Raw genomic sequence first — 19,661 nt, forward strand, 5'->3', positions numbered from 1 at the left:
CTGTACATAACATACAAGTGAATAACTCCTGCAGTTAATACAGGTACAACACAAGCAATTCCTGCCTCAGATATGGCTGTTTCTTCAACTAGGGTACTAGAAAACAAACTTTTTCACATCATTCATTTGCACACTAACAATGTCAAACAGTTTTTTTTTTCTCCTCTGAAACAAACATTTCCACCACAATATAATTTTCATCACATCTCTAAATTATTTTAAAAGCATTTTAGGAATCAAATGGCCAACTCCTTTGTCTTGCCTTTGTCTTAGGCATGTAATGTATCCTAAATACAAATAATTAAGTCATGTTTTCACAAAGAGATATTCTGTTCTTAAGTAATATTTATCACCTTGATTTTTCTTTTTCATCATTTCTACACAACTGTTGATAATATTAGCAACATTGTTGGTTGTGATGAAAACGACGCCACAACTGAGGGACAGTTGTAAAATGTGTAAATATTTATATTACTTATTTTGACAATAAATATTAAAAGGCCTTGTTTACTTAACCCTTACTATTTTTTATAATGGATTTTCATAATTTAAAAAGTCTGGGTGAAAACAACAGAATCTTTACATAAGTTTTTTTTTTTTTTTTTTTTTTTTTTTTTTAAAAGTAGCCCCCCCCCCCCCCAAAAAAAAAATGAAGGCATAATAAAACAAGTTTCAAAGAATGTAACCTTCATAAATAAATAAATAAATAAATAAATAAATACACACACACACACACACACACACATATATATATATATATATATATATATATATATATATATATATATATATATATATATATATATATAGTAGTCAACATCTGAAGTGGATCAAAAAAGTTAATCAAAGTTCTCCTAAGAACGAAGCTGTCCTAAGAAGGTGGTTTTAGGTCAACTTTGATGAAAGGTTTTGATCCACTTCAAATGTTGACTACTGTATATATATATATATATATATATATATATATATATATATATATATATATATATATATATATATATATATATATATATATATATAACAAAATACCCAAAAGACATAAAAGTACCTGTAAGAAAAATCTCTGTATTACTATACCATCACATAATTTGTACTCATAAACAACACAAAAACAACTCAATCCTGTGTTTCAAAATTTAATCAAACACTGAAATGTGAAGTACGCTTGTCGCCACTCTGCTGCCAAATGAAAACCGCTGGCTGTGGCAGCGGAGATTCACGGTAAGAGAGCTGTATGGCTGTTTTGCCTGCGGTAATTATGTGCTCTTCAGGACTGAAAGGGTCTGTAATAACCTGGCTCGACTGCCACCACTCAGCTATTAGAGGAGAGAGAGGCAGGCCTGACATTTTCTCTTAGCGTCACAGATCTGCCTCTCATTCACCTTGGGAATGGTAAGCAGGAGGCTAATTAACAAAGAGGGGTTGAAAGAGTGCAAGAGGCCTTTGGGTGAATTGAGTCCATATAAGACACTCCAAGGAGATGAGACAGTGAGTGAAGAAACTAAATTCTGAACTGAATTTAGCCACTAAAAGACAAATAGTACCTTATATGCAATATGAAGCAGAGCGCTTCATTATGCTTTCCTACAGCTACTGCTTATTCAGCATACTCACTGAACAAAGTCATAAAACAGTACTGTTCTCAAACGAAAATGTTATTTAAACAAAAACACCTTACACTATTCTGAAACTTAAAAAAAAAGAGAAATAAATGAACTACTGAGCTACTGTATTAAATAAATAAATATTTATAAGAAATGTTTCCTGTGCAGCAAATTTCTGAAGGATCATGTGACTGAAGACTGGAGTAATGATGCTGAAAATTCAGCTTTTCCATCACAGGAATAAATTACATTTTAAAATCAAATCAAATAGAAAACAGTTCTTTTAATTTGTAATAATATTTTGCAATATTACTATTTTTACTGTATTTTTGATTAAATTCAGCCGTGGTAAGCATTAGACACTTCTTTCAAAAACACACACACACACACATATATATACACATATATATAGCGCTGCACGATTCTGGATAAACTGAGAATCACATTTTTTTTTCTTCTGAACAGACAACTATACAAAATTACATTATTTACTAGAGGTTCTAGCAAAATGTTAATTGCCCCAGTCTATTTAAAATAATGAATAAATTAATTATTTTCAAAAAAATTGGTTTAAATAAATTATTAAATGGCTCACTCAAATACTTCACTTGTTTCATTACTGGATGAATCTGCATTTTTGAAACTAATCTTTTGAATGAATGATTCAATGAGTCACTGAAAGATTTCGCTTGTTTTGTTACTGGATGAATCTGCGTTTTTTGAAACAAATCTCTTGAATTGAATTAATGATTCAGTGATTCAGATCTTTATTTGAAGCATCAAGTTATTTTCAAAATGTCGTTTATTCTATTGCCATAGGCATCGGTGTTTATATCCGAACTTTAAGCTTTTATCCAAGTACTTCTGTAATAATTTAAATGATTGTAACCTAAATAATGATACTATATGGTTGAAAAGACTTCTTGTGAAGCTGTTTCATACCTATACATGACAACTGCTCTCTCTGGCTCAGCAGCAGTGCCGACGCATATTTGAACATTAGCTGTACCTGTCAAAGTTTTATTAGACGTAGCTGAATCGCTGTCATTCATGAATAAGATTGCGTGGGTATTTGAATGGAGATGGCAATATTTTATAAATGAATCGTGCAGCTCTAATATAAAAAATAAAAAATAAAATAAAGCTTTTATCTGGCTTTCAGATGCAGTGTTATGACCAAAAGTGCCTCCTCTCTCATGTGCTCTGTCTTTAAGGGTGGGGTGGGCGGGCCGTGAAGATTTGAAGATACGCACGGCAGTGACAGATCGTTCTGATTACAAAGACACACTGTCAGTTCAGTCAGCATGTATCTGTGTGTGCATACACATACTGTTTATGCTAAATGACACATTTGGTGGCATATGCTGATGCGTGTTTGTGCACAGAGAAAATAATATCAGGGTTATTGAACAAGATACAGATGATATAGTACAATGGATGATGTGCATGTATTGTGTATGTAAGGAAAAGACTGGATTTGTGTTTGTGCATTGGGCATATGGTGATAAGCTCAAATATCACACACTGAGTCATAGGCAAAGTATACACGTGCATATGGTGGAGAACACATGGGGCTCTGGCAGATTGGTAGCGTGTGTCTACAGTACATATGGTGTGTGATGTGTTACCTGGTGTCTGGTAGTTGAGTCTCCTCATTTCTACAGGATCAGACGAGTTGGCCAGAAGACAATCCTTCACACCACTAGAGTGATCATCTTTAGGTAGGGGGGATGCCCTCTTCCTGTAAGAACAAAATGGAGTCAGCATGAGTAGTGCTATTGAATTCATTCAGGCTACGACAGCCTCAACAACAGAGAATGGACTGCAGATTCGAAATATTCTACAACAAAAGTAAGATAAAATAAATTGTTTTGAGGGATGGGACAGTGAAATGTGGACATTAGCATCTCAATAAAATAACATCTATTAAACACCATTGAAGAGTAACATTTTGTGTCTTGTGTTGACAACTCAACACGTGATTTGCTGCTTATTAGTCTAGAAAGAATCTGATTGGACTAAACATTTAGTCAACTATATACACACTTCAAAAGTTTGGGTTCAGAAGAAATTAATACTTTTATACAGCAAGGATGCATTAAACTGATCAAAAGTGACAGTAAAAAAAAAAAAAAAAGAAAAAAGATTTTTATTTTAAACTTTCTTTTTGAACTTTGTTCATTAAAGAATCCTGAAATTATCTAGCACAAGTGTTTTCAACACTGATAAAAATCAGAAATGTTTCTTGAGAAGCAAACCAGATTATATTAGAATAATTTCTGAAGGAAAACATTTTAAAATATATTAAAACTTTTTTACTGTTTTTACTGTATTTGTTTTACTAAATAAATGGAGCTGAACATGAGACTTCTTACCAACCCCAAACTTTTGAATAGTACTTTATATTACACTAAATTAGTATACTATCTTATATAATATAATACAAATAATAAAATAAAATAATATAAAATAAAATAAAATAAAATAATATAATATAATATAATATAATATAATATAATATAATATAATATAATATAATATAATATAATATAATATATTTTGGTTAGTTTTTCCTGGAAAGGCATTTAAAATGCATACAATTATTATATCTGTATAGATGACCTAAAAGCTAATAGAGATTGTCTACAAGTCACAATACTCTAAATTTGTTTTCATGAGGTCTTTAAGACAACATATTAATCAGTCTAAAAAGCACAAGCCTCATTTCCTGTTAAAGCATCGCTGCTTTTAGAGCACATTAGGATTTCCCTTTGGGATGTGATGGGGTCACGGTGATCCAAAATAAAAGCCAAATAGCGTGTTTGTTCAGCACCTCGCTCGATTCCGTTAGCAAGCTCACTAAATATTCAGGGTGCGACGCTCCTTGTTTGTGGGGAAAACAAGGCGACTAGGTAATTAGCACATCAGCTGGATGGCACAACACCGGTAATTACGGCACTGTAGCACCTGCACACCCGAGCGCGCTCTTCCAGCAGGTAAAGCTGTCGTGCACACACACACACACACACACACACACACACACACACACACACACACACACACACACACACACACACACACAGAGACGCAGAACATCTGTCAGTGAAAACCCATCCTCAGACACATGGACACAAATCCCCAACCAAAATGGGAGAGCCAACTGCACGGGAAATTTCACATCTCACTGCACTCAATTTGTAAGGTTCTGAGCACAGTTTTCTAGCTTTCATAATGCCCGAAGAGCTCAAATGAGGCTGACACCAGAGAGGCGGGCCGCACCGAAGGGTCTTCAGCATACGCCACTTAACAGAGCCAGGCGTACAGCATCGCTAATCACTAGAGCGCTGGACATGTAGCCCCTCGCCTCTTTTGTACGTACAGTAAGTCTCAGCATGCTTCAATTATTCAGTTTGGAGTTAATACATATACACTAGAGGCTAAAAGGATCCATTTATAGTGGGTTCAGAATGAAACGCAAAGATAAAAATAACAGAAAATGTCCATTTTGCTCTGAGAGAGAGCTTGTATGTGTGTTTGAGATATATTTTGTACATTAGCGAGTAAGAAGGAAAGGGGGGGAAAAAAGAAACACAACAGTTCGGTGGAGGGAAATGTCAGCTTTGAAGACGAGAACATTTCTATTTCGGCAGCCGCCAGGCTGGCATTTCCTTTACAATGGGCCATTCAGGGCTCAGGTGAGACAGCAGAAAGGCTGACTGCACACGCTCAGTCTGAGTGACCTTCAGGAGGAGGTGAAGGATCAACACGAACAGCACGGCAAGAAAAAAAACAAAAACCAAAAAAAAACATCTCCAAAAATAAAACATCACGATCACAACAGCAAGCATGCACCACTGTAACGACGAAAACCCAATGGACTGGAGCTTTTCAAGGACAGCAGGATGTGAGGGTGAACTACTGTCAGTCTTTATTTAGAAAGGCAATTACAGCCAACATCTTGTTTTGGATGAACTGAACTGATAGTCATTCAAAACAACATGAAAATGAACAGTAACATGTGCGGCCACACCTGTAAACCCTGCAGCCTGTGAAGAGTGAGACAGATGACACTTCTGAAATGAAAACTATGACAGAAAGACACCTGGCCATGATCTGAAGGTACCTACCTCTCCTGTTTGCTGCGTTTGTACGAAGCGGAGAAAGGAAGAGACATGTGATTAGTTCCTGTCAGACACCTAGAGACCCAAATGAGCTGTGCGGCTAACCTTGGTTTCAAAAATGTCTTTCAGAAATCTGACTTTGTGTTTGAAGATGGTGATTTAAAAAGAGAAACGTTATTTGATTAAGTACTTATATGAAATGACTGACTGACACTCCCTCAGCCTTTGCTTCAGCTCACAAATATTAAGTAGGTGATACTTAAAGGGATAGTTCACCCCAAAATGAAAAATGTTGTCATCACTCACTCGCCCTCAAGTTGTTCCAAATCTGTATGTGTTTCTTTTTTTTTGCTAAACACAAAAAATGTTATTTTAAATGTTGGTAACCAGATAGTTGACCTTTGACTTCCATAGTATTTTTTTCCTATTATGGAAGTCAGTGGCTACCGGCAACTGTTTGATTAACAACATTTTTTAAAATACCTTCTTTTGTGTTCAACAGAAGAAAGAAACTCATACAGGTTTGGAACAACTTGAGGGTGAGTACTGTAAGTGATGACAAAATGTTCATTTTTTGGTGAACTATCCCTTTAATATTAGGTAACTACCTGTAGGTAATTCTAACTACCTCTTCTGCCCACATCCAGGGGTAAAATACAAAATGTGTAGAAAACCATGTCAAAAATGGTCTTTTTCATCTTGTTTTTATGACATTACATATTATCAACAGCTTCAATTAACTTACAATAACAATCATGTATCGGTACCCTATCGGTTATCGGCCATTATTAAACTTTTTAAAATTATTTGTTGTTGTGTTAAAAACCTGGTCAAAAACCTTGTCTTTTTCATCTTGTTCTTATAACACAATGTATTATAACCTGCTTCAATTTATATACAAACACATAATAATGGAGATGCATAATATATCGGTACCGTATCAGTTATCGGCCAATATTAGTTTTTTTGGTAACACTTTATTTTACAGTGCCGTAGTTGCACGTTACTACATGTACTTACAACAGTAATAACAGTAAATTATGCATAATTATAAGTAACTAACCCTAAACCAAACCCTAACTGTAACTATATAGTAAGTACATGTAGTTAATTAATATTACTCAGTACTTATTTGAACAATTACAATGTAACTACGGCACTGTAAAATAAAGTGTAATCTTTTTTTAATTATTATTTTTTAGTGTTATTTATTATTGTGCTGTTTTTCATCTTGCTCATGACGTATTAAAAAATACATATTCATAGGGAGGCAAAATATATCAGTACCATATCAGTAATCGGCCGATATTACAGATTTACTTCTATTTAATATCTTATTTTTACATTTAGATGACCTTCGTTGTCATCTAACGCTCATACGAATAATTTAAAAACACTGTTAAATGTGACCTTCCGCAAATCTCAAAATAAATATACATTTGTCCACAAAACAATTGATTTTAGGTTTTAATGTTTTTTAATTTATTTAGACAAAATATTGTAAAATTTTAATATGATCCATTAATCAGTTATCAGCCACAACATGAAATTATGTGCTTATCGGTATCAGTTAAAATTATAATATTGTGCATTCCTACATAATTAAATGCTTTTCTTACTTTTCAAGTACATTTCCTGTCCAAATATCTAAAAATTCTTAAATCCAGATGCTTTATAGATAAGTAAAATGATGTAAGATATTTTTTTCTTGGTTTCTGGGAAAAAAAAAAAAAAAAAAAAAAAAGATCAAAATGAAGTGATTTTTTGCTTAAAACAAGCAAAATGATCTGCCAATGTGGTAAGAAAAATTATCTTGTTTCTGTTTGGGACAGAAACAAGAAAAAAGATTTCAAACAGACACAAGATTATTTTTCCTACCCCATTGGCAGATCATTTTGCTTGTTTTAAGCAAAAACTCACTTCATTCTGATTTTTTGTTTTCCAGAAAACAAGAAAAAATAATGAACTGAAAAAATGTTTACTTATGTAAAAGCATCTGAATTTAAGAATTTTTAGATATTTAGACTGGAAACAAGACAAAAATACTAAAGAACAGCATTTTTGCAGTGTTGTGGCCTCCAGCGACAATATCACTGTCAGTGTGAACAAACATATGAGAGAGAAATTTTAGGCCAGCAGTGAAAGAGACCAGATATCAGTCCTGAAGCATTACAATAGCAGAGCTACTCGCTGGACTATCCGGCTCACAGCGGTGGGCAGTGCAAGATGACAGCTTTTAGAATAGCATCAGCAGGGTGTGCCGGCACAGCCACATAACCGCTGGCCTACCGAGACCAAAAGCTGACGCTGCCGTTTCGCTGCTACATCTTCGCTCGTGAACGGCCTCGATTCGAGTCAGTGCAAAGCTAAAAGAGTCCTTGCGCCATCAGGGGGGCTGAAACGGTGGATTTGTGTCGAACATGGAGAAAATCAGAGCAAAACAAACGCAAGGTTTGCTCTGAAGTAAGGGATTTTACTAAGACGGGCTAGAGGGAGTATTAGTCAGTACTGTATCAGCGTTGTGAATGGGACCACCGGGTCATGCCGCGAGCTACATGTCTGCCTTATTCGGCTGAGTCAAGATGTCATTATGAATAATGTCCTCCTTTTGTTCTCTCTGCGGGAAAGCTAGCTAAAATTAGCCACATCTTGTTCCATGTACAAAGCAGCCCTGAATTCAGAGTCACGCCGACGATGATGTGCAGGGGTGTATTTCATCTAAAATGAGACTTTCACAAAGGCTGATATTTTTTCCCGTCACATCTAGTGAACTTCGAGAGAGTTGCTCTCTTCATAACCCCATCAACAACAGTGAAAACTAGGGCTGTCAACTGACATAATATAGAAATAATTACATGGAATGGTGAATATTAAATCTAATTAATCACAACTAATTGTGAAAGACCTCAAATTAAGATAATTCAAACATTGCATTCAAACAGAAATTGAAATATGGGATCTATCTTATCAGGAGGAACGATTATAAGGGTGCGGTCAACATTTACCGTTGTTCAGTGAATGTTCACAGGCGAAATCCAGTGAACAGTGAACCTCTACTGATCGTCAGAAAGGAGTGATGGGAAACCTCTTCCTCACCTCTTGAAGAGCAGGATAGCAATAACTATGATGATGATGAGCACCACGGCGAGCACGGGGCCCATGACCCAAAGCATCTCAGGCTTTTCTATACTGCGCTGCACATGGCTTTCGTCCGACACCACGATGAGGTCCGAGTACGGGCTGGCTGAAAAGGTCCGCTACAGAGAGACAGAGAGAGAGAAAGTTTGTGTTAGTCCAGAGCAACAACATACACAATATGGCTGACCAAGAGCAAATAAGAGTTTGTTTGGATAGGATGCTTCACTTGAAATCAAAATTAATGTAGCTAAAGTTACATTAATGTAGCTTGCTTTGACACAATCTGCATTGTAAAAAGCGCTATATAAATAAAGGTGACTTGACTTGACTGAAAGTTTCTGTGTCTTTGTCATGATATTTAGCAGACATCTTAGCTGTGCTAAGAACTTATAAACTGTTTCCTGTGGTCATTATTGACTATAAGAATGTTAGTATATTTTTATTTTATATTAGTTTATTTTTTAATGTTTTTGAAGAAAGTCTCTTATGCTGAAGGCTGCATTTATTTGATCAAAAATACACTAAAATAATATGAAATATTAATAAAATTTAAAGGTGCAGTGTGTGAATTTTTAGCGGCATCTAGTGGTGAAGTTGTAAATTGCAATATAGAGAAGCTACGGTGGGCAACACAGGACAAAGATGTCATCGTCCGAGACAGCAGAGAGAAGCCAGTAAAGCAAACGCACTCTGCAGAGCAGTTTGTCCGTTTAGGGCTACTGTAGAAACATGCCGGCGCAAAATGGTGTCTAAACATGTAAGGGGTCCCGCGGTGTATGTACATAGAAATGCCTCATTCTAAGGTAATAAAAACAGTTGGTCCCACTTTATATTAAGTGGCCTTAACTACTATGTACTTACATTTAAATTAATAATTTGATACAATGCACTTATTGTGTACATACATATTTTTACATTGTACTTATATTTTAAAAACACCTACATGTAATTACATCTGTAATTAATTTCTGTAATTACATTCATAATTACACTGTTGGCCCATCCCTTACACCTTAACCCACCCTTAAACCTACCCATACCACCAAAGCTTTCCCTAACCTTACCCCACCTCAATAGCAGCAAAAGTGCTTTGCAATTCAATATGAACCCAATAAGTACACTGTACTTATGTTCTGATGTAAGTACATAGTAGTTAAGGCCACTTAATATAAAGTGGGACCAAACAGTCCTTATACACCACTGAAAACATTGTTATGTATATTATATTGCATTTCTGACAATAGATCCTCCAAGAACTTACACATTGCACCTTTAAATAACAGTTTAATGTTTTGAATAGATTTTAATAAGTAACTGATTCTAGTGATAGCAAAGCTATATTTTCAGCATCATTATTCCAGTCTTCAGTGTCTCATGATCCTTCAGAAATCATTCAAATATACTGAATTGCTGCTCATGAAACATTTATAACATTTTTTCAGGATTCTTTGATGAATAAAAAGTTCAAAAGAACAGAATTTATTTGAAATAGAAATCTTTTGTAACATTATACGTCTGTCACTTTTGACCAATTCAGTGCATCCTTGCTTAAAGTATCACCCCCCCCCCAAAAAAAGACCCCAAACTTTTGAACATTAGTGTATATTATATTTCTGATTCATATCAATTTTGAAATTCCCTCCTATTTTCAGGTTTTCTAGGAATGTATGTTCACTGTTCAACTTCAATTACTAAAATGGAAAAAGCAAATTTAAAATAGTTAAATAGCATTAAAATAAAAAGCAAAACTAAAATAACCTACAACAGGCCCTGCACACACACATCATCACATCTGTCTCCATGTCAGACCAGGTTCCCTTAACAAAGCTCCTTTTAACCCCTGCCATACACGCATTCACCCTGGATTAGCATAGGTCACACCTCTGAGTAGATGTGACTATATACAGGAAGATGTGAACAAGAAAAGAGGAATTTGTGTGAGAAGAACACACAGAGAGAGAGAGAGAGAGAGAGAGAGAGGACACCCCCCCCCCTCTACCTCTCTGTAGCTTTGATAAATGGAAGCTGAGGAGAGGAATCATATCCTCTTCATTAGTGCTCAAACCATGGTGATAGTGAGCTGGCTGGAGGCAGGGAGGGAGTGACAGGAAGAAAAAAGAGCCAGCGTGAGGGGACATAAATGAGATATCTGCTGTGCCCTCTTCTATGCATGCGCCATGGGACAGGTTCGAATTTTGCCTCACAATCTGCCTGCGTTAAAAATTGGGGGAAAAAGGAAAAGAAAGAACAAAGAAAGAAAGTTGAGGAAAGATGGACCTGCCACTATCACTCCCTTATTCTGTGTTGGGAGAGGCCATCCATATGGATGGCCAAACCCCCGTAGCTTTCTTCTCTTTCTCTATCTCCCTTCCTTCCACTTCATCCCATCATACAGAGTGGGGCACCATAATCCAGATCACTTGCTCAGCTCAGCTTGACTCGTCTAAGAGTGCACAGATATTAATTGAAGAGATAAGCAGGATAATAGCTGGAGGAGAGTCATGAAGTCATGAAGACGTTGTGTTATCGCACTGCTCATATGACAATCTCACTGTTAACGTGATCCTTTATGTGAAGGCGGGCGGTTGCGTGTGTGCGTGATGTACTGGAAATATACATTTCACTGCATAATTGTGGCTTTTCTTTAGCAAAGACCTGGAAAAACCATATCATTGGCTTAAGGCCCCGATGTACTTCAAGCAAAATTGAAAAACGAACTGGTGTGACATCATTTAGAACAAAATCAGGCCAAAACGAAGTTCATTTTGTGGTAGTTATGGGAGTTCGAAACAGCTTACCAAAGCAAACTTTCCGAACTGCCCTGGCTGGTAACCACCTTTGAACTACCATTGGTCCATGGTGATTATGTAAATAGGCCGGTGCGCTCTGAGGCTCCGCCTACTTTGATGTGGAAATCTTCTCCGGTTAATTTAATACTGTAAAGCTGCTTGCTTTTAAAGGGTTAGTTCACCCAAAAATGAAAATTATGTCATTAATGACTCACGCTCATGTCGTTCCAAACCCGTAAGACCTCCGTTCATCTTCGGAACACAGTTTAAGATATTTTAGATTTAGTCCGAGAGCTTTCTGTCCCTCCATTGAAAATGTATGTGCAATATACTGAAACAAAAACTACGACTTTATTCAGCATTGTATTCTCTTCCGGGTCTGTTGTTCATCCGGGTTCACGACTCGAGAAGAGAATACAATGCTGAATAAAGTCGCATTTTTTTTTTATTTTTGGACCAAAATCTATATAAGATGCTTCAAAAACTTCTAACTAACCCACTGATGTCACATGGACTACTTTGATGATGTTTTTATTACCTTTCTGGACATGGACAGTATACCGTACATACATTTTCAATGGAGGGACAGAAAGCTCTCGGACTAAATCTAAAATATCTTAAACTGTGTTCCGAAGATGAACGGAGGTCTTACGGGTTTGGAACGACATGAGCGTTGAGTCATTAATGACATAATTTTCATTTTTGGGTGAACTAACCCTTTAACTCTTTCCCCGCCAAACACAGAATTTTCCGTTATTTATGAGAAAACGCTTCTCTGCCAAACAGAATTTTCCGGGTTTCCATGTTTTCACTGTTACATACTTGGGGCATAAGGCCAGTTCACACAGCACAGACAAACACCGACAAACACCAACAAACACGTGTGTTGGGTTTTGTCTGATCAGTGTGTTACCCCTGATGGCGTCTGTTGGAGTTTGTTTTCACCTGACTGACCATGTTCAATCAGTGTTTGTTGGGGTCTGTTGGGGCAGTGTGAACATGACAGTTATTGTTCATAAAATTCTAAATCCAACTGCCAACTTGTTCATTGGTGTTTGTTGGCGTTTATCTGTGTGGTGTGAATTGGTCTTTACGCATCTTCTTCTGTCACAGACAGAAACGACCGATCTCATATGTAAGCACATGCATATGAAAAATAATGTGATCATCAACAATAACAGCATATAAATGAAAACTGCCTAATGTTACTGAGTGAAATGTCAATCCAGGAAGTGGTATAGGAGTGGTATAGTGCAAGCTTTGGGGGTTTTGATGGAAGCGATCTACAGCATCTATGCTTTGATCATCGTATTGAATGTGTGACTCTGGACCACAAAACCAGTCATAAGGGTCAATTTTTTGAAATTGAGATTTATACATCATCTGAAACCTGAATAAATAAGCTTTCGATTGATGTATTGTTGTTATCGTTTTGTCAGGATAGGACAATATGTGGCCGATATACAACTATTTGAAAATCTGGAATCTGAGGGTGCAAAAAAAAAAACAACAACAACAACAACAACAACAACAAAAAATCTAAATATTGAGAAAATCGCCTTTAAAGTTGTCCAAATGAAGTTCTTTAGCAATGCATATCCACTCACAAAAATACATTTTTTATATATTTGCGGTAGGAAATTCACAATATCCTGATGATTTTTGGCATAAAAGAAAAATCGATAATTTTGACCCATACAATGTACCTGTGCGACTTATGACTGGTTTTGTGGTCCAGGGTCACATATGATCCAGATGTAGTGTTTGATAAAAACGTGATTTTCTCAGCTTTTTGCTCAAAATGTCACTTTTTAAAAAAAAAACATGAAACTCACCTATATTCATGTGTTGATAAAAAAGGAATGATTGAAGCTAAAATAATATATATATATATATATTTTTTTTTTTTTTTAAAGTAGAGGTTCTGTTCTTTATTTTCATGTATTGCATGTTCAGATACTGGAGTGCTGAATTGCAGAGCTCGTGCAAACATCCACATTACTATGATCAGATGCTTTCTTAACTACCGTTTTCTCACTGCTGTCATTTTTGCTTTGTGTTTAATTTGTTATTGAAAGGAAAGTGTGCAGCACATAGGTACATATTCACCTAAACGCCGCTATCAACAGCGTGGATGTTCGCAGTATACCACAGTTTACCGCTATTTCGAACTTCTTTTTACTAAGAAATTTGCCATGAGTTGGGCCTTTAAGCTCAAGCTAGTTGTTGGAACCAGTTTCTTCCAGTTTAAAAGTTGGCCACTTGCTTTAACTGACTTGATGTACCAGGCTAACCAGCTGATCATCTACACCAACTTGGACCAGTTGGAAACTGTATAAAAAATGTAAAAACAGCTACCAGCTTTTGTAGACAGTCATGTGGCACATAATTTTGGACCAATGAGAGTTCTCTGTGGGCAGGGCTACACAGAGAAACATTGCAAAAAAAAAAAAAAAAAAAAAAAAAAAGACAAAATTCCCTATCTCGCACTGATTTTCATGCTCAGTTGGGACAGAAATTTAGATTAATATGGAAGATATCTAAATAAATAAGTAAATCACCGAAAACAAAGCCATTTTCTATACAAACAAGAAACAAGTATTTTTTTGTAATATATACTTTTGGTTCAGCTTCTGTATTCTGCGTTTCTCTCAAAGCTCTGCATTGCAGGACTGTGAAAATTGGTTCCTTTATGATAAATTGCTTGTGATTTCCCTCATTTGTGAGTCCCTTTGGATAAAAGCTTCTGAATGGTGAAATTTAAATGTTAAATGTACAATTATCCACATTACTGTACTAAACTAATGAGAATGACATTTTTCAAATTACAGTAATGAAAATTTGAACATAAATGCTAATCTTAATAGTCCTAAAAATAGGCCTCTTTTTTGTATAATAAAATATGAGTCAGACATTTCTTTGTGAGATTTTCCCATCAAAGGGATTTCAAAAATCTATTTTTTTTGGTTGTAGACCACAGTGCAATGCGTTTTCTACAGATGCTTTGGAGTCGAATAAAACGACAGCACTCTGCTTCCTCTGGCACTTTAACACAATTTGAGTACGATGTGTTAAAGGCAGTTAACGTCACTAATGTGTTTAGCATGTCCTACAGACAAGGAGGAAAAAAAAAACAAGGAAGCTGAATACTAACTAACGCAAAATCCATTGAGCGGATAAGGATGGGCTTGTGTCCTCAGGCAGAAGAGGAGCGGTAAACGACATCATCTCAGCACTGGGGTCTCAGTGTGGGCATTCTGCTAATGTAAACACTTTATCTGGCAGAAACAGCTCGGCCGCCACAGGCCCTCCTTCCTAACTTTACCAGCCAGCTGACGCTCTTTCTCTCCCTCCGTTACACTTTTTTCTTGTGGTTCTTTCTTTAAAAGCTCACTGCTCTCTAATGTTCTTTTTCCTATGGACTGCTGGACAGCTGTAACAGCTCTCTTCTTTTCAAACCTGTCGAAGTGCTGTCTCTCGCTCTCATTTATAACATCTTAAGCCTGCTTCTCCGCACTTGCTTAAACAGATTCTGTTTACACACTCTATCTATCATCCGATTTCACACTACTCTGGGCTTGTTTATGTGCCTCAAGTGATGCTTGTGCACAAAGACATTCTGTCTCTCTCCATGGACATGGAGACACTGTGTCTTACTGGTCCTCACGATGAATTGAAATGCTCATGGGTGTCTTTAGTGATTCTCTACTTGTAATTACTGAAAAAAGCTAAAAAAATGCAACAAAACCATTGCTGAAACTAACTAAACCTAAAGTGAATTAAAAGTAAATTTCATTCACAAGGTAATGATTTCATTCATTCTGATTCATTTTTAATATTGATTCTTTTGGGTATGGGAATTATCGATTCATTTGGTCACAAAGTCATAATAATAATAATCTGTTCACTACAGTGCATATTTTTATCCATTTCAGTTTAACATATAAAGCTAACATTCAATGCTGAAGAAGAGACAACGACAAATATTTCACTAAATTTAGAGCACACTGAAAACTGTTCAACTATCATGCTCAGTGAATAAAGTTAGTTTATGTAACATGCTAAGTTAGTTTATTATTTAGCCTCACATGCTAAATGTTGAGGGTTGGAGAAATAGTATTGTATAATTAAGCATTAAGTATTAAAAAAGGACAAACATAAGCTTTATTTTTAAAATCTATTTATTTGAAATATATAGTATATAACTGACTGTTCGCAAAGACCCGCCCCCTTTAGTTACTGTTGCTATGTCCGACAAGCCATGGCGTTCTCGAGCAGTGAAAAATAGGCCACATCACGGAGCAAAGAGGACACTGACAACGCGTCAACAGACAAAACAGAGGAGGTTACTTTTGATATGAAACAAAGTCTCAAATTTCAAATATTGTAATTTTTAAAGAAGTTTAAACAATAAATACCGTTGTGTCGTGACAGATCGCTGTAGCGCCTCAGTTCAAGCAGCTGAAACGATCACCTCTTCCTAGTCGTTAATTTATTGCATCAAATAAACACGAAAGAACATCAGAAGGAATGTTGTTTCAACCGCGGAAAGATGTCAGTACACACCATTTTTCAAGTTCGAGTCCACCAACGTTAATCCACTAACTTCCCTGACTGCTTTGTCGGACATAACAGCGGATTCGGCGTTATGATAGATATTAGATCGCCTGTCAATCAAACTCAATTATGTCTAATGCAAATTCTTTTAAAATATAATTTGTGTATTTAATTGTGTTGATTAATTTAACATTTATTTGATATTGTTAAATTATCATTACTAGTATTATTAAATAGCATTTGGTCACATTTTATTGTGTAAATTTCATGATTAATTGAAAAATAATTTTACCCAATACTAGTCTGTTTTTTTTCAATCCCAGTCCTATATAATCATAGTTCTTTTAATATATATTTTTTATTTCTTAAAATATATTTAATTTAATTTAATTTTGTTTATTTATTAATTTCACACGGATTTAAGGTTATATTTAATAATAATATTATTTATTATTATTGATTTGCGGTTGGTAGCATTTTATTTTGTGATTTATTGGAAAATAATTATTTTTTACCCAGTCCTAGACTATAATTTCAATCCCAGCTCCACACTGTTTCTTCGCAGCTTTTCAACGGGATTGTGTTTCTGTCTCGAGCTCCAGGCTTCATATGTTCTAAAGGCCCCTTTACTGGAGCTCAGCTCATTTCAGAGCTGTTCATTCATTTCCTATGACAGCTCCGCTGCAGGAGAGCTACTGGAGAGCCAGATCCAAAGGGCACAGCAGCATTAGATGTGGAGCATTGGACGTTTCTCTGAGATATCATTCTCTAGCCACGGACAAATGGCTAGGCTTGTTCTTTTGAACCTTACACACTCATCTAATCGCACACTTATCTAAACATTCTCAAATCATCTGTGGGCTTGTTTAATCTTTATTAGTTAAAGAGGCGTCCAAGTGCAGTTTCTGCAGATCAGGAACGTCTTGTGGAAGTCCGAGTGAACGAGGCAGGACGGAAAGGTTGACAGGGTTAAAAAAAAGGAGGGGCAGAAAGGCCTTTGAAGTGCTGAGTGAGGAAGTTGTCCTCCTCTTCTCATAAAGCATGGCGGACAGATTAATGCCTAAGCTTTAGGGATACTTAAGAGTCAGCTTCAAGGGAATCAGGACAAGCCTCCGTGCTCCCAAAGCCCTGCCACGCAAATCCATTCTGCTGCTCTTTCCACAGAGCCGAGATGGAGGAGCTCAAAGTGCCAAACACTGCTGACGCTATCATAAGAGGAAATTATGAATATTTATCCAACTGGTCCTCTGGAGGTCTGGGCAATAAGTTTCAGCGATGATTACTTTCAGGGCTTTGAGGGTGCAGAGTTCGATTCTTTGATTCGTTTGAGAAGCAGATGGAAAAATGCGAGAGGGGCTGAGAGAACCGGCGAGGCATTTAAGCTAATGCTTGTTCGACAAACAAAGCTTATTGAGCTTTGCTGCTTATTAGGACAAAGCTTTGGCAAGACTCACAAAATAACTGCTTGTGTATCTGCAACTCACACTGAAATTTTCGAAGGACGTTGATAAAAGACTGCAAACATACAAACGGATGTGGGTTCCCATATATTGTAGTTCAAAAACAAATTATAATCTGTAATACCTGCTTCTCATTTGCAGTAACAGGGTATTGGTCCTTGAGTTCGGCCATGACAAAGCACTGGTAGTTTTGGTTGTTAGAAAGGGGACGGTTGTAGAAGCCACTGTACGTCTTCTCGTCGCCCAAGGTGAAGCTTTCTGGGAGGGTGAGCAGCTTAGCGGCGATGTATGGCCTAATGTTGTCAGTGTGACGTCGTCTCCTGAGCAGAGCTCCCTCAGTAGACTCCAGGAGCTGAAGAAGAGATCAGACATAGATGAATTGATGTAAGACAACAGACATAAAAGCCAGGCTCTCAGTGTTGTGTGGAAAACTAATGCCAAGTCAGTCAATGCTTTAATTTCAATTGCCTGTGAATGTAAAAGCATGTAATGTATATAAACTCTACAAATAATCACTGTGGTTTATCATCTTTCAACCCAATGGTTCTCAAACTTTTCCTGCCAGTTTTTGTAGAGAGGAATATTTTTTTCATGAGCAACCTTTTTTTTTTTTTTTTTTCCAGGATTCTTGGTGAATATACATGCTCCCGCATAAAGACACTCTAAAGGTGATGATACACGTGGCAACTTTTTGAGCAATACTGCTGGGCAATGTTGCCGTCAACGGGCAACTAATTAGGGCAACAGACAGTTGGCAGCAACTAATCAGAGAGGAGCAAATCTATTGCCAACCCAATAAATACCTTACTATAAACACTTATAGGCACTTTATTTCAACTTTTCAATTTTTATTAAAAATAAATGCCTTTCCGATCTGATTTGTGATAGAAAAAGGGAGAAGAGCGAGTTCAGCAAAAGGCGGATTCGAACCCGCGTCGATCGCATCAAAAGCTACATTTATGTGCCATAAGCCCTACAGCCTACGCTACTACAGACGTTAAACTAACTCCGTCTTTTTAGTATTTAACTGAAAATATTCAATGGCTTAATTACAGCTTACACGCATTACTGTTGGTATTTTAAGCAATATATGAGGTAAATTCCCTCTTTTGGGTTGACGCATGACAACTTACTAGCGTAAAAAGATATGTTCACACTCTTTTTCTCCGCTCCACTGCCGGTGAGAGGCCGCCATCTTGTTTTAATTTTTTCTGAAATCTCCGAACCGGTCATGTGATTGGCTGCTAACATTATGATTGGAGGATCTCAAAAAATTGCCCACGACCGATCTAACGTATCCAGATATAAATTTGTTGCTCATTCTCAATGGGAAAGTGCCCAAGCAACGTTGCTCGGCTACATTGCCCGGCAATATTGCTCAAAAAGTTGCCCCGTGTATCATCACCTTAAGACATGACCTTTATTGAAAAATTCTATAGGATTTATTTAAAATATTGTAATTAATACAGTACTACAACTTTAACAGACGTCTTTTTGTGTTTATGATGTAAACATCGTGTATACACCTGACGCGACAAAAGACAACAGAACCCGTTATAATCAGTGATGTTGTCTACACTGAATGCAGTGCGGTGTGACAACAAATTCCCGACAGTAAACCGATGCCTTGTTCCGTTTATGACATACTCCAAGCACTCAAGATACTTCTCATAGGAAGGACAAATGGATTCACATCGGTCGCTTCTAGCTGTTGTGGCACGGCACGGTGCGTCAACAGTCGCGTCCGGTGTAGACATGGTTTAAGTGGCGTCTTAACTTGTATGGCTTCATATTGTCAGAAGCAAATATTTTGGCCCACGCAACACACTGTGGTCTCTCTTCATTACCCACCATTGTACTGGTAAATCTGAAGGGCGAGATATGCCTCGTCACATTTTCTTGTCTTTTCACCGCACCGCCGCAACAGCTTGAGGCTGTCTACTGGAAGCGAGAAAGCGAACGTTGCAAATTCATTTGTCATTTGTGTCAGAG

The 19,661-nt window shown here is 36.7% G+C and overlaps 1 protein-coding gene across 1 annotated transcript in view; it reads right to left on the minus strand.

The window, feature by feature from the left end:
• ptprfb (protein tyrosine phosphatase receptor type Fb) overlaps window positions 1–19,661 on the minus strand; it is a 235,675-nt gene that overhangs the window by 24,548 nt on the left and 191,466 nt on the right. Inside the window, 4 exon segments of the mRNA XM_048162494.1 lie at window positions 3,233–3,345; window positions 5,732–5,743; window positions 8,822–8,982; window positions 17,794–18,021. Of these exon segments, the coding sequence (XP_048018451.1) occupies window positions 3,233–3,345; window positions 5,732–5,743; window positions 8,822–8,982; window positions 17,794–18,021 (514 nt within the window).

Source organism: Megalobrama amblycephala, linkage group LG17, assembly GCF_018812025.1.
Source record: "Megalobrama amblycephala isolate DHTTF-2021 linkage group LG17, ASM1881202v1, whole genome shotgun sequence".
In the NCBI taxonomy this organism is placed as follows: domain Eukaryota; kingdom Metazoa; phylum Chordata; class Actinopteri; order Cypriniformes; family Xenocyprididae; genus Megalobrama; species Megalobrama amblycephala.